The 26,689-nt window shown below is 43.5% G+C and overlaps 1 protein-coding gene across 1 annotated transcript in view; it reads left to right on the top strand.

The window, feature by feature from the left end:
* Positions 1-26,689, top strand: part of LOC114657374 (protein crumbs homolog 2-like) — a 309,325-nt gene that overhangs the window by 73,159 nt on the left and 209,477 nt on the right. The window contains exon 4 of the mRNA XM_051931950.1: positions 15,213-15,569. Coding sequence (XP_051787910.1) covers positions 15,213-15,569 — 357 coding nt within the window. The remainder of the gene's footprint in view (positions 1-15,212; positions 15,570-26,689) is intronic.

Raw genomic sequence — 26,689 nt, 5'->3', positions numbered from 1 at the left:
TGAACATCTCATAAGCTACTCTATAATACACCTTCTCATTTTTTACTGTAAGTGGCTTTTGCACTACTGACTATTGCACATTGTACACAGGTCTACTTTACAAGTTCTAATGTTATTTATCTTATATGTTATACTTATATACTTTTTAAATTTTATTGTACTACAAAGGTGAGAGAGAAACAGTATTTCGATTCTTCTGTATGTTCTGTACATATAGTGAATTGACAATAAAAGGCTATTTGATTTGATTACACTATTAGACATTGAAAACTGTCTAAATCGATTGCACACGGTGGACACTAGAGGGCACTGTTGCTCCTCAAACCCAACACAACAGACACAGGGCACGACTTAAAAGCACAAGGATCTTGTTTTATTCAGAGAAACTCTTCACAATAGTTTCCCACCACCACAGCCACAAGTAAATACTTGGCACAATCAGCAACTCTTCTCCTTTCTTTGTCTTTTACTCCTACACTCCTCCCAGCAAGCTTCATCCACCTGCCACCCGACTCTGGCTCATTCCTGTGAGGTCGGTCTAGTCTTCCTACATTGGCCAACCCGGAAGAGCAGAAGCTTTCCCTGTGTCATATAACTCCTCCACAGCATCCCCTGGTGGCACCCAACAGGGCTGAGATAAAGAACTCCAAGTCCCATGGTGCCCTGTGGGAATCTGGGGCACTGCTGTAACCCAGGGGAGCTGCCATCTAGCGGTTTGGGGGGGCAGGCAGTGCCCTAAAGAAGCTGCCTCTACTATGTCTTGGGCTGCCGGCTGTCTCTTACAACACCTTGCACTTTATTAGTGGTACTCAGTTATTGCATTTGTTATCCGGTTATACTGCAGAAGATAATGTTAAGCCGTTCCTGATCCAGATTTAACTGCTCTGCTGGACTTTATCCTGCAATACGTCCATCGTGTGGATTTACTGTGCACTGTCTTCTCTATTTGCGCTAAATGGCGTCCATTGTCTTGCTGGCATTACAGGTTGTATTTTTGCATTGCAGTTCTGAAGACACACAATTTTGTCTCAGCCTGTTTTCTGCATTTGGACAGGATGACAATGAAGAAATTTGAACGTGACCTTGAGCTTGAGTAAGACATTTAAAAGAAAGTATTTATACGAGGTGAGACACAAAAATAACCAGAATGGTAAAACATGGTAAACATTGTCAGCTTCTATATACTCCCCCTCCCGATCTCTACACCACTCCATACATATGTTCCATTGATTGAAACAGTGCTGGAAGTCGTCTTGCTTGACGCTCTTCAACAGGTTTGCTTTTTCTGTCTGGTCGCTCCCAGAGGGTCAGACTGGGTCCCCGCACCTCCACTGCTCTCAGCCTCAACACCGGGACGCCGCAGGGTTGTGTGCTCAGCCCGCTCCTCTACACCCTCTACACATATGACTGTGTCCCCACTCACCATAGCAACAAGATCATAAAGTTCGCGGATGACACGAAGGTGGCCGGACTCATCTCGGGCAAGGAGGGTGAGCTGGCATACAGGAACGAGGTGGAGCGCTGTCAGAGTGGTGCAGAGTCAATAACCTGCTCCTCAACCCCACAAAAATGAAGGAGCTTGCTATTGACTTTAGAAAAAACAAAACTGACATCCAGCCACTCATCATTGGCAGGGCCTGTGTGGAGAGGGTCCCGGTGTTCAGGTTTCTGGGTATTGAGCTGGAGGATGACCTGTCCTGGAGCGCCAAAACCAAGGAGCTGCTGAAGAAGGCACAGCAGAGACTGTATTTTCTGAGAATCCTCAGAAAGAACCATCTCCCCCAAAATCTGCTCTTTGCTTTTTATCACTGTTCCATCGAGAGTGTGCTCACGTACGGACTGTGTGTGTGCTACGGCAGCTGCACCTCCTCACAAAGGAAAGCACTCCACAGGGTCATCAGGACAGCGGAGAGAACAATTGGTTGTACCCTCCCCACTCTGGAACAAATCTGCACGTCCCGATGCCGCAAAAAAGCAATAGACGTTTCACAGGATTCATCACATCCCGGTCATTGCCTCTTCCAGCTTTTGCCATCTGGCAAGAGATACAGAGCAATGAAAACCAGGAGAAACCGCCTTAAAAACAGCTTCTATCCAAATCAATCATGGCCCTGAACTCAGAATAAAACTGCTCCATATCATTCTCCCAATGTGCAATATAGACCTTAAGTCAAACCAGTGCAATTTGTATATATAACAAGATTTTGATTTTCGGGAACAAGTAAAAAAAATCACAGGAAGCTAAATCAGGCGAACAGGGAGGATGATTGAGGACAGGAATGTTTTTGTCAGTCAAAAACTGCTTTATGGAAAAAGCAGTATGATCATTTCGAATAATCTGATTGATTGTTTGATGTTTTCATCCATCCGAGATGAGCGTGGGCGACCTGGATGTTGAACGTCTTCCACATTTTCTTATCTATATTTTCTTATCCTTCCTTGAAACGTTTGTGCCACTCAAAAACTTGTGTGCGAGACAAACTGTTATCACCGTACACTGTTTTTATCACTTCCTAGGTTTCTGTGGCCGTTTTGTTCAGTTTCGTGAGAGATTTGATGTTGATTCGCTATTCGATTTCTTCAACCGACATTATAGCGGCAACTTGTGTAGCGATTGTTGTGCAAATACTGACTGGGCTATTCAGAGGATATACCTAGCCGGTCGGCGGTTTGAGAGGGTGCGCGTGTAGGAGGGGATATAGTTCTATGATTCACGTTTGGCTGACCTCCAGGCGTTTTTTCCAGGAAAGCCCCAGGCCAAGTCCGGTTATTTTTGTGTCTCACCTCGTAAGATTAAAAACCTTTGTTTACACCAATATCAACAAAATAAAACACAAAAAAATTGGTGCTTTCGAGTTTTCTGTCCAAAAAACCTGGATTTTACAGTACATAACCAAGACATTTTATGATGCATGACCCCGTGTGGTCGAGGGAGGAACACCAAGTCCAAAAGGACAAATGTGGAGGCATCAAACCTGGTTGTCCCCGTCTTAATCTGTGGACACGGAAAACAAAACAGGTGCTCGATTGGGGGAATAGGAGGCCAAATAAAGCAAAACAGAAAGGCAGTGAGAACTCAGAGGGCCACGCGATTGGAGCTCTGTCCTGTGTGGGCGTGTCTCTGATCACAGATAGATAGATAGATAGATAGATAGATAGATAGATACTTTATTAATCCCAAGGGGAAATTCACATACTCCAGCAGCAGCATACTGATAAAGAACAATATTAAATTAAAGAGTGATAACAATGCAGGTATAACAGACAATAACTTTGTATAATGTTAACGTTTACCCCCACCGGGTGGAATTGAAGAGTCGCATAGTGTGGGGGAGGAATGATCTCCTCAGTCTGTCAGTGGAGCAGGACGGTGGTCCTGATGGCTGGTGACTCCTTCAGAGTCAGATTTACAAATATATAAACCCCAAAGAGTCGCTTATTCACTATTCAACTGGCTGCCAGCATGCACATTGACCACTGGTTATGTTTCATATCTCATCAGCATGTCTTTATGCACACACAGACAGGTGAGGCGCATATTTGGCTAAGAAAGAACGCCACATTTATAGCGGCGTGAGAGAGAGCGGAGAGAGCTCCTCACCCTCCATGTGTTCTAAATTTGCTGTTGCAATTCAATAGTTCATACTCATTCAATACAAATGAAAGTATAGAGAGGTGTACAGAAAAAACGGATTTCAGTTTTGACCTTAATTGAACTATTTAGTTATTTTTAAAAGCTTTAAATTCTGATGTTTTAATCAATTTTAATACAGACTGTTCAACAAAAGGATAACAAGAACGAAAATTTTATTTAAGGTCGTGAGAAGTTAAGGTCAAAAATTTAGTTTTTAATATTGGATTGTTGTTTTCTTAGTCTGATCCTATTTTTTATAAAATTGAAAACCGTTTATAGTCTTACCTTTATTTGTAAATGAAGTCCATGCTTCTGTCCTTCTCCACGAAAATCTTCGTCACTTTCTTGTAAAAGTCCTCCTTATTTTCCTTTAGTTTTAAAAATCTTAATCTTCCATTTTGCCACTCAGTCGGAGCAAAAAATAAAAATAAACGGCCCACTGCAGTGCATTTGACTTTCTGATATCGCTAACTTATTGGCGCCTCTGCGCAGAAGAACAGCAGCAACGAGCACCTGTTGGGCTCACCTGCGCCCCCTTCAGGGCGGCACGGTACTGTCTGCCTCGCCTTGTGCCTTTTCACTGCGGATCAGCAAGACTAAATATGTCGGACACATTCATTAAAGATATTAGCCAGACTGTGGAAAGTCAGGGTGTATAATAACCGTGTCTGCAAACATTAGATTGGCGACATACAGAGAGACAGTGACAGCCACGCGCCAATTGAATACATCAACCCCGTGTGTGAAGGAGAGCGCAGTCCGAGGTGAGGTGATGCTCGTTGCTGCTGCACCTCGCGTTTCTCCGCTGTATTTGAACAGGAAATGCGCCATTTCAGCAATTTTGACTATAAAAATGATCAAAATTATTGGAATCATACAGAAAACAAATTTATAGCACAATCCGGTTGACACATTTATTTTATGTTATCATTATTAGTTTTTTTATTTTTCATAATAGAGACCGCACGTCCCTGCCCAGCTGACACCCGCACAGACACAGGGGGTACATGTAAACTGCTACCATTGGTTGTCAAATGTTGTGTCTCTGTTTATCTATTGGATCTCTGTAACTATGTTTTTCTGTTCTGCTGCAAACAAATTTCCCTAAACCTGCAGACACGGAGGACTCGGGGTATAAACCCTGGTCTTCTTACTACAAGACAGCAGCGCTGCCACCACACCGCCCTGAATAAGCGGGTGCAGTTTCAGCCTTTGAGGAAAAGCTGGGCGTAAGGCAGAAAACAACCAGGTCTCAGCTCCAAAATTCAGAGACCGGGTACTTTGGGTTTCCTGAACCCTCTTTGCCCATTCGAGGGTAAACCAGCCTGTCTTAGCTGCTTTGGGTGATGACTGTGCAGGAGATGACTGTGGTAGGGACACACTTATACAGTAGTGCATGATGTCTATAAATTATGTCTTTCAAAAAAGATTGGCTATTTGAATAAAATGTGTCGCCCTCGCTGTGAATTATCATTTTTGTTGTTTGGTGTTATCCTTATGTGTGCTATCCATGATTTACAGACCTGCACTCATAAGGCAGCAAACTAGGGATCATTTAGCAGCATCAGGTGCAAGTTAGGAACCAACCCTGGGCGACATGCCAGTCACTTACAAGAAGAAGAAGAATGCCCACTCAGAGTGACGAAATACACCAACATTCAAACACACACAGAAAATAAACAGGCCAGGATTTGATCCCAGGAGCTGTGAGGCATCAGCCATTTGTATTCAGTTATTTTGATATCTTATATATTATTCATTCATCATTCATTTTCCACTGCTTATCCAAAGCTGGGTTGTGGGGGCAACAGTCTCAGCAGTGAGGACCAAACATCCTTTTCCCCAGCCACACTTGCCAACTCACACTGTGGGATCCCATGGCATTGCCAGGCCATCGGGGAGATATAATCCTTCCAGTGAGCCCTGGGTCTTCCCCGGGGTCTCCTCCCAGCTGGTTGTGCTTGTTAAACCCCCATAGGGACGTGTCCAGGAGGCATCCATATCAGATACCCGAATGACCTCAAATGGCTCCTCTTGATGCAGAGGGTCAGCAGCTTTACTCCGAGCCTCTCCTAAGATGTCTGCCCTCCTCACCCTCAATCATAAATGGGAGAGCCCAGTCACCCTGCGGAGAAAGCTCATTTCAGCTGCTTGCACCCGTGATCTTATTCTTTCAGTCATTACTCAAAGCTCATGACCAAAGGTGAGGGTAGAAATGTAGATTGACTGGTATATCGAGAGCTTAGCCTTCTACTATTTATTTGTTTATCGATCAATTGATTGATTGATTGATTGGCTGTATTATCTGTTGTGTGAGTCTTTATGCTTGTTTTTTATGTTTCTGCTGCTGTATACATCTGAATTTCCCCATGGGATTAAATAAGAAGTCAAGAAAAATGACACCTCTTATTGGCTAATGAAGGATAAAAGGTATCCTTTTGCTTGACTTCTCATTGTAGCCATAATGGCTAAAATGGTACAAAACCCTACCCGTGGTATTAATAAGATTTATTTAATCAAATCTAATAATGTCCCTGTATAATGATCAGTGATATGAAGTTCTTTACACATAAAACAGCAATACACACAGTAACAGCTCAACTGCATTCTTCAACCCAGTTAAACTGGCCTATAATGTATTTCTTTCAGCAAGGACTCAAATAATCCAATGTACTGTATTTCTTACAAAAGCAATTCGTGTTAATAAAATTTTTAAAATCCACTGGCCTGTACTGAGGAGACAGAAGACACCAAGATCTTGTAATCTGAATTTTGAGTCGCCACGTTTTTGACCTGCTCAGCAGTCTGACCAAAGCGAGAGTGTTGGCTCTGTCGGAATTTGAAGCTTCTTTAACAAAGAGTGTGCTGCCCTCTAGTGGCGTCTGTTATATTGCACTGTGGTTGTTTCCTTCAAGTCGTATATTGTTAGTGTTTTATCAACTAGCAAATGTGTATTCGCCTGATATGGCATTTATTTTGTTTACTGCTTTTTAAACTTTCATGCTGTATCAAATTAAGCAAGTGCTGATTAAAAAAAAAATGATATTAGTGTGTTCACCCTTTCTGGGTTGGTGCCCACCTTTAATCTGAAGCTGTCAATAAGGGCACTGGCTACACTTAACCTAGACCTAAATAAATAGGTAGGTATGTATTTCAAATATTTGGAGAACTCTGTCCAGGATGTGTCTATAATGGGTGGGGGTTCTTCTGTGAAAATTGAAAAGATTTCACAGCAAATGGAAGATAATTAATAATAATACATTTTATTTATATAGAACCTTTCCCATGCTTAAGGTGCTTGTTATCCAGGAAAGAATTTTGAGCTGTCAAACCATTATCTAATAATATTTTTCTCAGAAAACAAAACCAGATTTAAATATAAATAAAAATTTTAGCTGTGCTATCCATCTAAGAAAGGTTGAAGTAGATCTAAGTAATCAACATACAGTTCAGTGTATTTGGCATTAATGTTTACAGTGTGCCATCTATTGGAAGGTATTTTGTAATGCATGAAGTAATAAGACACACTGCATTTTTCATTTCAACAGGTGGTTCATCACAAACATTAGCACTGCTTTTTGCAATCCTACACCAAATGGCATTAGATAGATAGATAGATAGATAGATAGATAGATAGATACTTTATTAATCCAAAGGGGAAATTCACATACTCCAGCAGCAGCATACTGATAAAGACAATATTAAATTAAAGAGTGATTAAAAAATGCAGGTAAAACAGACAATATCTTTGTATAATGTTAACGTGTACTCCCCGGGTGGAATTGAAGAGTCGCATAGTGTGGGGGAGGAACGATCTCCTCAGTCTGTCAGTGGAGCAGGACATTGACAGCAGTCTGTCGCTGAAGCTGCTCCTCTGTCTGGAGCTGATCCTGTTTAGTGGATGCAGTGGATTCTCCATGATTGATAGGAGCCTGCTCAGCGCCCGTTGCTCTGCCACAGATGTCAAACTGTCCAGCTCCATGCCTACAATAGAGCCTGCCTTCCTCACCAGTTTGTCCAGACGTGAGGTGTCCTTCTTCTTTATTCTGCCTGCCCAGCACACCACCGCGTAGAAGAGGGCGCTCACCACAACCGTCTGATAGAACATCTGCAGCATCTTATTGCAGAAGTTGAAGGACGCCAGCCTTCTAAGGAAGTATAGTCGGCTCTGTCCTCTCTTGCACAGAGCATCAGTATTGGCAGTCCAGTCCAGTTTATCATCAAGCTGCACTCCCAGGTATTTATAGGTCTGCACCCTCTGCACACAGTCACCTCTGATGATCACGGGGTCCATGAGGGGCCTGGTTCTCCTAAAATCCACCACCAGCTCCTTGTTTTTGCTGATGTTCAGGTGTAGGTGGTTTGAGTCGCACCATTTAACAAAGTCCTTGATTAGGTTCCTATATTCCTCCTCCTGCTCACTCCTGATGCAGCCCATGATAGCAGTGTCGTCAGCGAACTTTTGCACATGGCAGGACTCCGAGTTGTATTGGAAGTTCGATGTATATAGGCTGAACAGGACCGGAGAAAGTACAGTCCCCTGCGGCGCTCCTGTGTTGCTGACCACAATGTCAGACGTGCAGTTCCCAAGACGCACATACTGAGGTCTGTCTTTAAGATAGTCCACGATCCACGTCACCAGGTATGAATCTACTCCCATCTCTGTCAGCTTGTCCCTAAGGAGTAGAGGTTGGATGGTGTTGAAGGCGCTAGAGAAGTCCAGAAACATAATTCTTACTGCACTACTGCCTCTGTCCAAGTGGGAAAGGGATTGGTGTAGCATGTAGATGATGGCATCCTCCGCTCCCACCTTCTCCTGGTATGTGAACTGCAGAGGGTTGAGGGCGTGGCAGACCTGTGACCTCAGGTGGTGAAGCAGCAGCCGTTCCATGGTCTTCATCACATGTAACGTCAGAGCCACAGGCCGGAAGTCATTAAGCTCACTAGTACGTGATACCTTTGGGACTGGCGTGATGCAAGATGTTTTCCAAAGCCTCGGGTCTCTCCTCTGTTCCAGGCTCAGGTTGAAGATGCGCTGTAGAGGACTCTCCAGCTCCAACGCACAGGCCTTCAGCAGTCGTGGCGATGCTCCATCTGGACCCGCTGCTTTGCTGGCACAAAGTCTCCTCAGCTCTCTGCTTACCTGGGCTGCTGTAATTATGGGTGGGGGAAAACTCTCTCCTATGCTATCAGCAGAAGGATTAAAAGAGACACAGCAACCGGGTGGAGACACTCAGGAGTAGGGCGGAAAATGGAACTGGAAGTGGAGTCTGTTTGAGGATTGGGATTACAATTAGGATGGCTTCTGTTCAGAGGATCTGCAAAGGAAGGAGAATAGGCTTTAGTGCACTCTGTCAACTTCTGATCCAGCATACCACATTGCGTGTGTGACAACATCTTTTCTGTAGGCAGGGAGGTGGACCATTTTCTGTTGGTTCACTTCTCCTGGGTATGATGTTAACCTGCATCCAGGTCCTTCAACTTGAAGGAAAAACTTGGGGGTTTGTGGCAGGATTGGCACTCCAGCTTCTGTAAAAAAAACCACACGCTGTTCCATTTCATTCAGACTAGTGTTAGTGCTGAGGTGTCAACAGTTGCATGGCTGTCTCGGGTCCTAAATTGGGATCCTGAGGTGGCTTGTCATGTGGTGGGTGCGGTAATGCGCTGTATCAGTGCACGCTCCCAACCTCAACCCAATCTCCCAATTCTGGGGGCTTCGGACAATGAGTGACTGCAGGTTTGGTGGCTTTCTCTATGCAAGGAGGGGAGGTTCTGGGAATACATCTCTCAGCGTCTCATCATTATTTAGTATTGGCTGAAGTTCTTTTAGAATTTTTCGAAGCGTTTCAAGTTGTGGGCTATAGGAGACAACAAGGGGGATGCAGTTCTTATTATCTTTGTATTTATATTCCAGAAGGTTGTTTCTGGGTATGGCAGCTTATATTTGAGTGTCCGTTGTTTTGGGAGTGTATCCTTGTCTAATGAAATCTAGGTCTAAGCTCCTGCAGTTGTTTATCCTGGTCTGTCAGGTCTGAGCAAATGTGATTGTAACATACTCAAGTCATGTCAAGTCAGGGAGCATGCACTGGTACAGTGTGTTGTCATACCCAATACACAATGTATCAACTTGGGATTCCGGTTAGCAACCCCCTAGGCAGACACGCGGTCCAATCCCACCCTCTGGAAATGACCCTCTCTCTGCCGCAGCCAGGCATTACGTGGGTGACCCCTTGGCCTGGTCCAGCCACTCGGGTCTCCAACAATGAGGATCTTACGAGCTGGATCACCCTCTGGGAAACGCGCCACGTGGCCGTAGAGCCGTAACTGACGCTCCCTCACAATGCAGGTAATGTGCCTCATTCGGGACTCCATGAGCAACACAAAATCAAACCAGCAGTACCCAAGGATTCTCCGAAGAATCACCAAAGGAGTCCAGTCTTCATCTCAGTCACTGGATAGCGTCCATGTCTCGCAACCATATAACAAGACAGGAAGCACCAGGACTCTAAAGACTTAGACCTTCGTTCTTGTGTAGAGATACCGGGAGCGCCACACACCCCTTTCCAACGACCTCATGACCCCCATGCTCTCCCAATCCGTCTACTGACTTCAATGGAAGAGTCACCAGAGACATGAATGTCACTGCCAAGGTAAGTAAAACTCTCGACGAGATTGACACACTCTCCACAAACAGATACACTGATGATGGGAGAGCATGGGGGGTCATGAGGTCACTGGAAAGGGGTGTGTGGCACTCCCGATATCTATGCAAAAGGACGAAGCTCCAAGTCTTTAGAGTCCTGGTGCATCTTGTTTTGCTGTATGGTTGTGAGACATGGACGCTATCTATTGACCTAAGATGAAGACTGGACTCCTCTAGTGTCTCTTAAGAGAATCCTTGGGTACCGCTGGTTTCACTTTGTGTTATTCACGGGGTCCAGAATGGGGCACATTACCTGCATTGTGAGGTCAGTTACAGCACTATAACCATGTGGCGCCATTACCCGAGGGTGATCCGACTCTTAGGACCCGAGTGGCTGGACCAGGCCAAGGGGATGCCCATGAAACACCTGGCTTTGGTAGATAGAGGGTCATTTCTGGATGATGGTACTGGACCCCATGTCTTTCTGGGGGGTTGTCGACCGGGATCCAAAGCTGTTTCATCATGTGGTGGGTGTGGCAATGCAGTGTACCAGTGCACGCTCCCTGACCTGACCTACTATGGAGTCCTGTTTTTCTTTTGGCTATTGTGTCTAATATTTTCTCCCATCCATTCAATAGTTCATAGACATAATGAATTGAAGTCTACTCCAGCAGCATCAGATACATGGCATCAGTTCACCACCACCATGTATACTGAGCCAAATTACAGTACAGTCATCAGTTAAACCCACCAGTACATCTTTGACATGCGGGAGAAAAAATCTGAATACCCAGATAAATATGTTATAATGAACAATGCTGCACATCCTGTCTCTGACACACTAACACTGAGGACTTTCAGCCAACAAATTATTCAGCAGAAGTGTGTCAAGAAACACTACGGAGGGGCTTCTTTTTACCAACGGTAATATGCTTGCATAATGCCTCACTGGGGCTGAAATTTTCTTTCTTTTTTAATTTTGTTCCTTTTTAATCATTCTGATGTTGTTCAGACCTTAGCGTGTGTATGTACTGTATACTGTATAAATATTTATAATATTCATTGCATTCGTAGTCTGAGTCCCGACCTGATTGTATGGGTGGTTACTTACCAGGTAACGCATGTGGTTGGTCTGCCATTCGGCAAACATCCACCACGGGGCCCTCTTCAGTTGTGAGAAGCAGATCATGGAATGTCGCATAGCTTACTGTCAAATAATTCAAAGAGTACGTGACACGTGTTTCGCCCTCATTTGGGCTCATCAGGTGTACACACTCTACTGCTCCATGATCTCCTTCTCACAACTGAAGAGGGCCCTGTGGCAGATATTTGCAGAATGGCAGACCAACCACATGTGTTACCTGGTAGGTAACCACCCAAACAATCAGCTCGGGACTCAGACTACGAATGCAATGAATGTAATTACTCTGATCTACAGGCTGTCAAATAAACGAACTACATGCCGTGGCGCAGCATAAAGGGACTTCGTCTCTGATGCTGACATCTGAGGTTCAATCCCCGCAAGGGGAGCAGTAGAGTGTGTATGCCTGATGAGCCCAAATAAGGGTGAAACACGTGTCGCGTACTCTTTGCATTATTTGACAGTAAACTATGCAACATCTATCTATCTATCTATCTATCTATCTATCTATCTATCTATCTATCTATCTATCTATCTATCTATCTATTTTGTGGAGTATGACCTGGACACAGACAGGTAGACGTCGTTAAAAGCACCACACACATTTATTTACACAATATTATTTACAATAAAGTGCGCACACAACCCAATACTCCCCGAAAGTCCAGGCCTCTCGCTAATGCCTCTTTTCAGGTCCGCCTCCACTCCTCTCCTCCCGGGCTCTTGCTTTCTTCCTCCCGACTCCAGCCATCTAATGGAGGGAGGCGGCCCCTTTTATCCCCACCCGGACGTGCTCCAGGTGCCTCCCAATGAGCGCCTGCCAGCACTCCCTGGTGTGGCAGAAGTGCCGGCTGTGCACCCGGAAGCACTCCGGGTGTCCCTGGTTTTCTTTCCCCCAGCACTTCCAGGTGTGGCGGAAGTGCTGAAGGCCAGGGCTCCTCAGGCATTTGGGCGCTCCCTGGTGGTGACCATGAGCCCCTATAGGGTTGAGCTTCCAAGCTGCTTTTCCACAGTCCCCATAGCCACCAGGGCAATCGCCCCCTCGTGGTCTGGAAGAGGTGTAATCCCTCCTCTGGTCCTTCCGGGCGTCCCGGCTGGGTACTGCCCCCAGCCGCTCGCCACAGTATATATATTATATATATATATTTATTTACTTATTTATCTATCAATGTATTCATTTATGTATTGTTGAGGACCTGAGTGGCTGGAACGGGCCAAGGGTATGCCCACGTAACACCTGGCTGGGGCAGATAGAGGGTCATTTCTGGATGGTGGGACTGGACCACATGTTTGCCGGGGGGCGTTGCCAACCAGGATCCTGAGCTGTTTCGCCATGTGTTGGGTGCACCAACGTGCTGTACCAGTGCATGCTCCCCAACCTGACTTGACCTGATCAATCCACAGTCATTCAGATTGGAGGAAAGTTAAGACTATTGTTCCTCTCCCCAGGATTGGTCGATCAACAAAGATCACTCCAGGTGTGAGGCGTGTGATTGTCACCAAAGAACCAAAGGTAACTTCTAAGCAACTCAAAGCCGCTCTCACTTTGGTTAATGTTCATGAGTCCACCATTAGGAGAACATTGAACAATAGTGGTGTGCATGGCAGGGCTGCAAAGAGAAAGACACTGCTTTTCAAAAAAAAATTTCTTCTTGTCCACAGTTTGCTGAATAGCACGTGGACAAGCCTGAGAGCTACTGGAGTCGGGTTTTACGGACAGATGAGACCAAAATAGAACTTTCTGGTTGAAATGAGAAGAGTTATGTTTGGAGAAGGATGAGAACCTCATCCCATCTGTGAAACATGGTGGCGGTAGTGTTGTGCTTTGGGCCTGTTTTGCAGTGGCTGGGCCAGTACAGCTTGCCATTGTGGACCGGAAAATTAATTCTGAATTATACCAGCAAATTCTAAAAGAAAACTTCAGGACATCTCAAGAGAAATTGGGTCATGCAGCAAGACAAAGACCCCAAGCATAACAAGTCGTTCTTCCAAAGAGTGGTTGAAGAAGAATAAAATAAAAGTTTTGGAATGGCCAAGTTATAGTCCTGCCATTAACCCAATCGAAATGTCGTTTAAGTACCTGAAGCCTGCAGTTCATTGGAGAAAACCCAACAACATCCCTGGGTTAAGGCAATTCTGTATGTCGGAATTGGTTAAAATTCCACCAAGCTGATGTGCAGGACTGATCAAGACGTCCCGGAAACATTTAGTTGTAGTTATTGCTGTCCAAGAGGGGCACACCAAATACTATAAAGAAAAGGTTCACATACTTTTGCCACTCACTGATATGTAATGCTGGGTGATTTTCCTCAATTAGTAAATGATCAAGTGTGATATTTTTGATGGTTTAACAGGTGGAGGCCACTGACATTTTTCCCTCCTCATCTGTTTTTTCACTCGTTTTGCATTTGTCTACAGTCAGTGTCACTACTGGTAGTATGAGGCAATACCTGGACCCTACAGAGGTTGCACAGATAGTCCAACTTCTCCAGGATGGCATATCAATATGTGCCTGTCATTGCCAGAAGGTTTGCTGTGTCTCCCAGCACAGTCTCAAGGGCATAGAGGAGATTCCAGGAGACAGGCAGTTACTCTAGGAGAGCTGGACAGGGCCCCTCATAGAAGGTCCTTAAACCATCAGCAGGACTGACCGGTATCTACTCCTTTGGGCAAGGAGGAACAGGATGAGCACTGCCAGAGCCTACAAAATGTCCTCCAGCAGGCAGAACACTGGTGTGAATGTCTCTGACCAAACAATCAGAAACAGACTTCATGAGGGTGGCCTGAGGACCTGGCATCCTCTAGTGGGCCCTGTGCTCACTGCCCGGCACCGTGGAGCTTGATTGGCATTTGCCATAGAATACCAGAATTGGCAGGTCCACCACTGGAGCCCTGTGCTTTTCACAGATGAGAGCAGGTTCACCCTGAGCACACGTGGTGACAAACGTGAAAGGGTCTGGAGAAGCCGTGGAGAATGTAATGCTGCCTGTAACATCGTTCAGAATGACCGGTTTGGTGGGGGTCAGTGATGGTATATCTGGGGAGGCATATCCATGAAGGGACGCACAGACCTCTACAGGCTAGACAACGGCACCTTGACTGCCATTAGGTATTGGGATGAAATCCTTGGACCCATTGTCAGACCCTATATGCTGGTGTACTGGGTCCTGTGTTCCTCCTGGTGCACGACAATGCCCGGCCTCATGTGGCGAGAGTATGCAGGCAATTCTATGAGGATGAAAGAATTGATACCATTGACTGGTCCCCACGTTCACTCGCCTGACTTCAGTCCAATAGAACACCTCTGGGTGGGACATTATGTTTCGGTCCATCCGACGTCGCCAGGCTGCACCTCAAACAACACAACTATCCAGGAGCTCACTGATGCCCTGGTCCAGATCATTATCATTAGGAGCATGCCTCATTCCCCAATTCAGCCCTCTGTAGGTTGATCATTTTCATTTCCATCAAACGATGTGCCATCCTTTCGTTCCTAACATGTCACCATATCAGTCCATAGCAGTAGAGATATCCAGCAGGATTTTTTCCCCATTGAGATCTGATGTGTTTTCAAAGTGTTCCTTTAATTTTTTGAGCAGTTTATAAAGTTGTCCATAATGACTTTCATAGCCACCACATTGCAGAGTTCCTTATAGCTCCATTGATATTTCTGTACTTTTTATAAAAGTTGCTACATTTGAGATATCCAGCACCTCACTGAAAGAGAATGTAACAGAGCTTGGCTAAGTAAGAGACCACCACTAAAAGTCGATTACATCTGCTTTGATCCACAGGGTTTGAAGGGCAGCACTGTGAGCTGGAAACCGACGAGTGCCTCAGCTCCCCCTGTCATAATGGTGCCAGCTGCCATAACACCTTTGGGGGCTTTGTGTGCATTTGTGACTCTGGCTGGGAGGGCCCTCTGTGCAACCTTCGTGTGAATGCCTGCCTCTCTGATCCCTGCTACAACGGGGGCACCTGTGTCCTCAAGCCAAATGGCCACTTCATCTGCAGTTGCCTGGTAGGATTTGCTGGACTCACTTGTGAGATCAACATCGACGACTGCGCCAATCATCAATGTAACCAAGAAAGTGCCCGGTGTGAGGATGGCATAGGGACATATCGTTGTGTCTGCAACGAGGGCTTCACTGGTGAGTCAATGCACTTGATGTCAAAGGATGTGGGTGCTCCTGTTGTCAGATATTGGTAGGGGTCCACCCCTTTAGTCCTTCCTTTCACCTGTGTTTTGCCCCAGGATACTCCTCTTGGGTTACTGCATGTTTGTCATCTCATGGAGGGGCTTTCAAAATTAGAGTCTAGAATAATGGCTTAATTTGAACATTTCCAGAATTGCATGTCCAGCAGCCATTTTGCTGGAGCTCCTCTTGTTAGTAGTTTAGGATTTTTTGGCCTAATGTTTGTTGGACCTGCCGCCTTCATTTTAAGATTTCGAGTTTAGCTTCATGAATCCTTGTCTTGGATCATTCACCTTGTTTTTATGAATATTTCTTTTTAAATGGCCTGGTTTGGATTTGAACAAGATTAGATAGTAGGGGTACTCTGAAAAGCTGTTGAATAAAGAAAGTCCAAGGGTAGTATTTGGGGATGGAGTCCCACATGAAGGGTGAGTACCAAGAATATGGAGGGACGAAGGTCAGGAGGCTCTGAAAAGAATGAGAAATGGAAAAACAACAGGACCGGATGGAATACCAGCAGAATTGTGGAAGAGTTTAGGAGAAGAGAGGGAGAAGATGTGTTGAGGGATCTAATGAGGAATATCTATGAACAGGAGAGAATACCAGAGGAGTGGAGGAACAGTGGGATTGTACCCATTAATTAGGAGGAGGTCGATGTTTAGGATTGAGGATTGTGGAAACCATAGAGGGATAAAGCTGATGTAGCACGTGATGAAAATTTGGGAAAGGGTTATAGAGAGAAGGCTGAGGGAAGAGACCACCATAGGGGAGGAGCAGTTTGGAGAGGAACACCAAAGAGAGGAGCGACTGATGCAGTCTTTGCATTGAGACAGCTGATAAAGAAGCATTGAGAAAAACAGAAAGGTCTGCATATGGCGTTTATTGATTTGGAAAAGGTTTATGATGGAGGAAAGCATAAAGAGGTCTGGAGAAGCATGAGAGAGAAAGGAGGACTGGAGAAGTGTGTGAGGATTATCCTGGATATGCATGAGGTCATAAACACTTGGGTTAAAATTTCCCATTGGGATTAATAAAGTATCTATCTATCTATCTATCTATCTATCTATCTATCTATCTATCTAAAAGCGGTGTAGGGTAATAGACGAGACCCCACTACAGTAGGTCCGCACCAGGAATCTTCTAGAAGTCCGCTTTGATCGGATTATGGATGTGTTGAGTTGTGGGATAAAAGACCAATCCCCCTGATACAGGCTTTGTGCTGATGACATTATGTTGTGTAGCAGCAGAAATGTGGAGTGGAGAGGAAGTTGGAAGAATGCAGAAGGGCTTTTGAAGGTAAGAGGGCTGAAAACCAATAGGAAGACAAAGTCAGAATCAATGAGGTTTAATGGTGACCAGGATTCAGATGTTAGACTGCAGGGAGAGCAGCTGAAAAGTGTGGATAAATTTCAATATCTAGGATCAGTGGTAGCCCAAGATTGAAAATTAGATGCAGAGATCATTCATAGAGTGCAATTTGGATGGAAGAAGACATCAGGAGTATCATGTGATCAAAGAATTGAGGTGAAGGTTAAAGTGCAGGTTTGTAAGATGGTGGCAGGCCCAGCAAAGATGTGCAGAGCTGAGACACGAGCAGTAAAGGAGAGAAGAAGAAGATGTGGCAGAAATGAGAATGTTGAGGAGAATGTGTGGAGTTACACAAAAGGACAGAATAAAAAATGAGACAATCAGAGGTGCAACAAAAGTGGGAGAGACGTCTTAGAAAGTACAGGAGAGTAGGCTGACATGGTATGAAGAGACAATGAAGTTATGGGCAAAAAAGTGGAAGTGTACAGGAAGAGAAAGTGAGGGAGGCCAATGCAGAGGTGGATCGATAAAGCAAAAGAAGATCTGAAGGAAAAGGGACTGACTGAGGAGGAGAAGGTGCAGGGCTGAGCTGAACAGGCAAGGTTGGTCAGGCACATCGACCCCACAAAGACGTGGAAAGAAGTGTAGAGCAAGAAACTGAAGGAGTAGCAATTTTATCATGAAAGTTCTTGTGGGGTCACACAACATTTAAAGAAAACCATCAGTGTGTTTGAAGTCAACGTTATTATTTCACTACCATGGTATTTATTCATTTGCAAATGGAAATTGTGTGTTCTTGTGGATTAGTATGGGGGTCTATGGGGAAATCAGTCTACACATTAAAACAAAAGCATTTCAACTTTTTTTTTTTTTTTTTAAAAAAGGCATTGTTTTCAGAAAAAATGCCTTCCACAGTTCTACTGCATGATTATTCCGTTTTTAATTTTGTATAGCTCCCTTCACTGAGTGCAGGTTCAAAGTGCTGTAACAAGTTTACAGATAAAATACAAATACTGCTTTCAAGATTACTTGCAGGGCTTATATAAAGTGTTCAAGTCTTGCAAGTGTTCATATTTTATTAGATAGATTATATCTGTGAGGAGGTCCTCAGTTGCGCAAGCATAATGATAGATAGATAGATAGATAGATAGATATGAAAGGCACTGTATAATACAGTAGATAGATAGATAGATAGATAGATAGATAAATAAAGGCACTATATAATATATATACAGTATATATATATATATATATATACATATATATATGAAGGCACTAAATAATAGATAGATATTAAGGCACTATATAATAGAGAGATATGAAGGCACTATATAATTGAGCGATAGGTAGATATGTAGGCACTATATGATAGATAGATAGATATGACGGCACTATACAATAGATAGATAAATATGACGGCACTATATAATAGATATACTGTATATATGAAGGCACTATATAATATATATATATATATATATATATATATATGAAGGAACTATATAATAGATAGATAGGTATGAATGGCACTATATAATAAATAGATATGAACAGTACTATATGATAGATAAATGATAGATAGATATGATGGCACTATATAATTAATATATATATCCATCCATCCATCCATTTTCCAACCCGCTGAATCCGAACACAGGGTCACGGGGGTCTGCTGGAGCCAATCCCAGCCAACACAGGGCACAAGGCAGGAACCAATCCTGGGCAGGGTGCCAACCCACCGCAGTAATATATATATGAAGGCACTATATAATAGATAGATAGATATGAAAGGCACTATATAACAGAGAGATAGACAGATAGATGGATGGAAGGCACTAAATTTGTCCCCTGGGGGAAATTTGGCTTTTTACACAAGCTTGATGAATAAATAAAGAAAACAACAAAGAAAACTCTGTCAAATGCAGTAAACACCAGAATGACTAAAAAAGAAAGAAAACTGGAAAGGAAAAAACCCCATCTTGGCAGTCCCAGTCCTAGTAAGGCACTATGCAGGCGTGTTGCTGTTGGTATAAAGGAGCCCCCTTTGACTGTCTCAATGCACTTCTGCTGAATGGTTTTTTGTCTGAAAGTCCTCAGGGTTTGTGTGTCACAGAGAGAATGTGCAGCGTTGCTCATAATGGCTCTAAGATTTGTCCTCCACTATGACCTCTGGAGGGTCCAGAGTGTGTCCCATAACTGAGTCTGCTCTTTTAATTAGCTTGTTGATTTGGTGGTCCTCTCTCAACGTGATGTTACCAGCACTGTACACCACAGCATAGAAAACCCCAATGGCCATCGCAGAGTTGTAGCAGATATGAAGGGTGTCGCCTCCCATATTAATGGAGCACTGTCTCCTTAGAAAAGAGTAAGCCTTCTCTGCTCTTCCTTTCGTAGTTGCACTTTGTTGCAAGGCCAGTCCAATCTGTCACTAATTTGGACCCCCAAGTACCTGAACCAGTGCACCATCTCCTGTAATGGTGACTGGGTGTAGAGGCACCAGTCCACTGGTTTTGCTGATGTTAAGCAATTCTTTCTGCACTGAGCCCCAAAGTTCTCTAAAATTCAGTTTAACAAAAGGTCAAATCTTGACATGTCCAATCTTGGGGTATTCCTACTTTTTCCATGACTGTACATCATCAGTTAAAGGAAAGTGTCCTACAAGTCTTTTCTCAAGGCAGGATCAGTATTATCAGGCGCAAGGACGAAATGAGTCCTGCAGAGGGCGCCAGTCTACTCGGATGTCTGCCCAGAGAGCTGATTTTGCAGACTGCAGAGCTGAGACTTGGCAGTCTAATGATGAGGTGGGAGAGGGTCTGTCATCAAGAGGTGTGGGGGGTCGGGGGGCATGCACCATGGGCAGAGGCTTTACTTTTTAAAACAATACAGTGCTCCAGCCGCTGAACAATAACCAGCAGAGAATCTGTGACGGGATAAACACAGTTCAGCAGGTCACCGGGGTGGGGCTTTAAGAGGCGAGCAAAATGAGTTCCAGATGGGAAGAAGATCCGAGAGCTGTCTGGTAACGTAAGGGAGTGGAAATGAAACCGCAAATGGACATCAGACAGGAGGACAGGGGAGGTCCTGATAAACCAATCCAGGGATGGAATTTCACCGGTGAGCCAAGTGCCATCTCTCTGATCTCCACACACACACATCACAAATGGCTTTACTCTGCAGGGCGACTTTAAAGCCTCTCCTCCGACATGCCAGTGAGCGAGACGTTAAGTAAACTGCTGTGTTTGAAACTGAAGGAGAAAGAAATGAAAGGGGAGTTCTTGTGCCACCCCCCAAAGTGCTTTTCACGAGTAAGCCTTGGGATTCCAAACACTTGATGGAAAACGCGCTTCCCAGAAGATAAAGAGACAGGCGCTTTGCACTGTGCAAGAGGCACTATATAAAGTTTGAGCTGGATGAATAATTTATAAGATATTTATTTTTTTGTCTTTGATCTCCTTTGTTTATTATTGTATTATATGTAAAGCCCTGCTGATACCACGTTGGTCAAAGGTGTATTTTAGAATATGTGCATAGCAAGAACAACGACAACAGAGTCCTGCAGAGGGAGCCAGTCTATTCCATTATCTGCCCAGTATCTCTCTTTTATAGCCCCAAATCACCCAACAATGGGTGCTTCAGTGCCCCCCGACAAGCCTGGACTTCCTAAGAAGACAAGACAAAAAGCTTGCAAGAAAAAATCTTGGGAAGGGTGATTCAAAGAGAGACCCCGTGCAAAAAAATACAACGCACAAAACAAAGCATAAGTAGTCCTCTTCTCAGAGCAAGATGGCCAATGTGGTTAGCCTGACAGCTCTGGTCACCTTTTTGGCCACAATAATCAGTTCAGCATAAATTAACCATTAGGCATTTACATTTAAAAGACCATTACAACATTATAATCCACTCAAAATGAGTTCGGCATCTCCTTTCTCATTACTAATAAGAATTCTTGACATTTATGTAGCTCTTTTCTCACTACTCAAAGGGCTTCAGTGAATGGGGAGCCACTTCAGCCACCACTATTGTGTACCTCTCACCTGGATGATGTGACGGCAGCCATGTTTATACCCCTACGCTGACCACACATGACTTGTTAGGTGGTGAAGTGGTGTGAGAGAGCAAGCCAATCAGAGACTGGGGATGATTAGGCCATGGTGGGCACCTTAGCCCAGACATCGGGATACACCCTACTCTTTACAAAGGATGCCCAGGGGTCTTTTATGACCACAAAGAGTCCAGACCATCTGAAGGACGGCACCATTTCTACAGCACAGTGTCCCAGTCTCTGCACTGGTGGCATTGGGATCCACATTCGGACCACAGGATAAGTGCCACCTGCTGGCCTTGCCAACACCTCTTCCAACAGCAACACCAGCTATTGTCCCCAGAACCCCTCGTGACCCTGCTCAGGACTGAGTGGGCGTAGAAAATGGTCGAGTCATTTTCTAACTTATTTAATCCAGACTGGGGTCACTGGGGGGAGCTGGAGCCCATCCCAGCTAGCATCGGGCACAAGGCAGAAACAAAAACCTGGACGGGGTGCCAGTTCATTGCAGGGCAAACACACACACACCCCACACAGACACAGGGGACAGCTTAGCAGTGCCAGACCACCTAAACTGCATGTCTTTGGACTGTGATGGGAAACCCACAAAGACACAGGGAGAACATGCAGACTCCACGTAGGGAGCACCGGGACGTGGACCCTGTTAGAAGACGGTATGGTGTTGTGTGGTGTGTGTTTTTGTTGCTGTTTTAATCAAAACAGTTTTTACTTTTTATTCCATTTTTTTATAGTGTTTGTATACAATAACAGTTAACTTTACCTGAGAATTTTGAATCAATTCTTACTGTTTATAGCTACTTTGATAAAGTTCTGTACCCATTTCTACATTTTGTGATTCTGCCTGTTTTGATTTATTAGTCTTTTATTGTTCCTTTCAATGTGTTTTCATAGTTTTTACGGCTCCTTTCTTTCATTTTAAATTGATTTGTTTCATCCTGTAGTGTTAAAATCAGCTGGTTTATGCTAGTACCATAATGAAAGGCGCTATACAGATTTAGTATAGTGGCAATAACTCAGAATTCGGTGTAATGAAACAATCAGACGATCATAAACAGAAGAAGCTTAAGTGCAGCGTGGGCCCCTCATGTGTCCCTGGCTGAGGATGACTGAGGCGAGTTCTGTTGTTAACAAAAGGGCCTGCCGTCCCACATTTCGACGTTTGTTGCCATTTTATCGATTAAACGTCTTTAAAACCATGAAATGAGCTTCTTCTGAAGAATGCTGTAGGAGTCCAACTTCATACCAGAAGACTGGAAGACAAGTGACTCACTGGCCCACGTGTAGCGATGGCCATCCCTAGTAAAGTGTGATTTTAAAGGGGGCCAATTAGACCCCCTGTGGAGAGCTGGGACCAACCCCCATGTAGAAACGCTTTTGTCTGTGAGGGAAAGTGGAAATGTTTATTGTGATAGCAGGGACGGCGGTCTTTATGTGACAGACCTGGGTGAAAGGTCAGATACCCTTCAATGGTGGAGGGGGGTGCAAATTTAGGGGCCGAGGGGGTTTTATTATTAGTGTAAGTGCTATGGAGTGCAGCTGACCTCCTGGGGGGTTTAAGAGAACAGCCTGAGGACCTTTTGTTTGTTCACTTTTTCAGCAAACTAAATTTGAACAAATTGCCTTTTCAGCGTTTCGGGTATTCTGTGTATGTGGGGCGCTTTCACCATCTCCTAATACTGTATATAAAAATAAATACAACATATACTGTGTGTGTGTGTGTGTAGATAGATAGATAGATAGATAGATAGATAGATAGATACTTTATTAATCCCAGTGTATATGTGTTTACTGTATATATATATATATTTATATACATACAGTATATATGAGATATATATATATATATATAATGTGTGTATGTTTGTATATGTGTGTGTGTATATATATATATATATATATATATATATATATATATATATATATATATATATAATGTACTGTATAATGTATGTATGTTTGTATATGTCTGTATATATATATAATGTATGTTTGTATATGTGTGTGTATATATATATATATATATATATATATATATATATATATATATATATATATATATATATATATATATATATATATAAATAAAATGTATAATGTATGTATGTTTGTATATGTGTATATATATATATATATATATATATATATATATATATATATAATGTATAATGTATGTATGTTTGTATATGTGTATATATATATATAATGTACTGTATAATGTATGTATGTTTGTATATGAGTATATATATATAATGTATAATGTATGTATGTTTGTATATATGTGTGTGTGTGTATATATATATATATATATATAATGTATAATGTATGTATGTTTGTATATGTGTGTGTATATATATATATATATATATATATATATATATATATAATGTATAATGTATGTATGTTTGTATATGTGTGTATATATATATATTATATATAATTTGTATATGTGTATATATAGGGCGGCACGGTGGCGCAGTGGGTAGCGCTGCTGCCTCGCAGTTGGGAGATCTGGGGACCTGGGTTCGATTCCCGGGTCCTCCCTGCGTGGAGTTTGCATGTTCTCCCCGTGTCTGCGTGGGTTTCCTCCGGGTGCTCCGGTTTCCTCCCACATTCCAAAGACATGCAGGTTAGGTGGATTGGCGATTCTAAATTGGCCCTAGTGTGTGGTTGGTGTGTGGGTGTGTTTGTGTGTGTCCTGCGGTGGGTTGGCGCCCTGCCCAGGATTGTTTCCTGCCTTGTGCCCTGTGTTGGCTGGGATTGGCTCCAGCAGACCCCCGTGACCCTGTGTTCGGATTCAGCGGGTTGGAAAATGGATGGATGGATGGATGTGTATATATATATAAGCACACACACTCCAGTTGGACCCCCTTTAGCCTTCAGAACTGCTGTAATTCTCCGTGCCGTAGATTCAACAAGGTGCTGGAAACACTCCTCAGTGATTTTGGTCCATATTGACCAGATAGCAACACACAGTTGCTGCAGATTTGTCGGCTGCACATCCACGATGCAAATCTCTCGTTCCTCCACATCTCAAAGGTGCTCTACTGGATTGAGATTTGGTGACTGGGGAGACCATTTGAGTCCAGTGAACTCATCATCATCTTCAAGAAACCATTTGGAGATGATCTGAGCTTTGTGACAAGGCGCGTTATCCTGCTGGAATTTGCCATCAGAAGATGATGACGAAGGTCATAAAGGATGGAAATGATCAGTGACAATGGTCAGTGACAATACTCAGGTAGGCTGTGGCATTTAAATAATACTCAGTTAGTACTAAGGGACCAAAAGTGTGCCAAGAAAATATCCCCCACACCATCACACCACCACCAGCAGCCTGAACTGTTAACACAAGGCAGGATGGATCCATGCTGTCATGTTGTTGATGCCAAATTCTGACCCAATCATCAAAATGTCACAGCAGAAATTGACACTCATCAGTCCAGGCAACGTTTTTCCAATCTTCTATTGTCCAATTTTGGTGATCCCGTGTGAATTGTCGCCTCAGTAGCCTGTTCTTAGCTGACAGGAGTGGCAGCCGGTGTGGTGTCCTGCTTCTGTAGCCCACCTGCTTCAAGGTTCAACGTGTTGTGCATTCAGAGATATTCTTCTCCACACCTCGGCTGTAACAAGTTTTATTTGAGTCACAGTTGCTTTTCTATCAGCTCAAACCAGTCTGGCCATTATCCTCTGACCTCTGACATCAATGAGACTTTTTCATCCAGAGAACTGCCGCTCACTGGATGTTTTCTCTTTTTTTGGACCATTCTCTGTAAACTCTAGAGATGATTGTGTGTGAAAATACCAGCAGATCAGCAGTATCTGAAATACTCAGAGCAGCTCATCTGGCACCAACAACCACAATGCCACGTTCAGAATCACTTCAGTCACCTTTCTTCACCATTCTAATGTTCAGTTTGAACTTCAGCAGGTTATCTTGACAATGTCTACAGGCTGAAATGCAATGAGTTACTGCTATGTGATTAGCTGATTAGATATTTGCGTTTAGAAGTAGTTAAACAGGTGTACCTAATAAAGTAATAAATATATATAAATAAGTATGTATGTGTATATGTATGTACAGGTAGGTCCATAAATATTTGGACAGAGACATATTTTTTCTAATTTTGGTTCTGTTCATTACCACAATGAATTTGAAATGAAACAACTCAGATGCAGTTGAAGTGCAGACTTTCAGCTTTAATTCAGTGGGGTGAACAAAACGATTGCATAAAAATGTGAGGCAACTAAAGCATTTTTTGAACACAATCCCTTCATTTCAGGGGCTCAAAAGTAATTGGACAATTGACTCAAAGGCTATTTCATGGGCAGGTGTGGGCAAGTCCGTCGTTATGTTATTATCAATTAAGCAGATAAAAGGCCTGGAGTTGATTTGAGGTGTGGTGCTTGCATGTGGAAGATTTTGCTGTGAACAGACAACATGCGGTCAAAGGAGCTCTCCATGCAGGTGAAAGAAGCCATCCTTAAGCTGCGAAAATAGAAAAAACCCATCTGAGAAATTGCTACATTATTACGAGTGGCAAAATCTACAGTTTGGTACATCCTGAGAAAGAAAGCAAGCACTGGTGAACTCAGCAACACAAAAAGACCTGGACGTCCTCGGAAGACAACAGTGGTGGATGATCGCAGAATCATTTCCATGGTGAAGAGAAACCCCTTCACAACAGCCAACCAAGTGAACAACACTCTCCAGGAGGTAGGCGTATCGATATCCAAGTCTACCATAAAGAGAAGACTGCATGAAAGTAAATACAGATGGTGCACTGCAAGGTGCAAGCCACTCATAAGCCTCAAGAATAGAAAGGCTAGATTGGACTTTACTAAAGAATATATAAAAAAGCCAGCACAGTTCTGGAAAAACATTCTTTGGACAGATGAAACCAAGGTCAACCTCTACCAGAATGATGGCAAGAAAAAAGGATGGAGAAGGCGTGGAACAGCTCATTATCCAAAGCATACCACATCATCTGTAAAACACGGTGGAGGCAGTGTGATGGCTTGGGCGTGCATGGCTGCCAGTGGCACTGGGACACTAGTGTTTATTGATGATGTGACACAGGACAGAAGCAGCCAAATGAATTCTGCGGCGTTCAGAGACATACTGTCTGCTCAAATCCAGCTAAATGCAGTCAAATTGATTGGGCGGCGTTTCATGATACAGATGGACAATGACCCAAAACATACAGCCAAAGCAACCCAGGAGTTTATTAAAGCAAAGAAGTGGAAAATTCTTGAATGGCCAAGTCAGTCACCTGATCTTAACCCAATTGAGCAGGCATTTCACTTGTTGAAGACTAAACTTCAGACAGAAAGGCCCACAAACAAACAGCAACTGAAAGCCGCTGCAGTAAAGGCCTGGCAGAGCATTAAAAAGGAGGAAACCCAGCATCTGGTGATGTCCAGGAGTTCAAGACTTCAGACTGTCTTTGCCAGCAAAGGGTTTTCAACAAAGTATTAAAAATGAACATTTGATTTCCAGTTATTTAATTTGTCCAATTACTTTTGAGCCCCTGAAATGAAAGGATTGTGTTCCAAAAATGCTTTAGTTGCCTCACATTTTTATGCAATCGTTTTGTTCACCCCACTGAATTAAAGCTGAAAGTCTGCACTTCAACTGCATCTGAGTTGTTTCATTTAAAATTCATTGTGGTAATGTACAGAACCAAAATTAGAAAAAAGTTGTCTC

The sequence above is a fragment of the Erpetoichthys calabaricus genome, chromosome 9 (genome assembly GCF_900747795.2).
Source record: "Erpetoichthys calabaricus chromosome 9, fErpCal1.3, whole genome shotgun sequence".
Taxonomy (NCBI): domain Eukaryota; kingdom Metazoa; phylum Chordata; class Cladistia; order Polypteriformes; family Polypteridae; genus Erpetoichthys; species Erpetoichthys calabaricus.
Note: the sequence above shows the minus strand (reverse complement) of the source record. Positions and strands in the feature narration are given on the sequence as shown.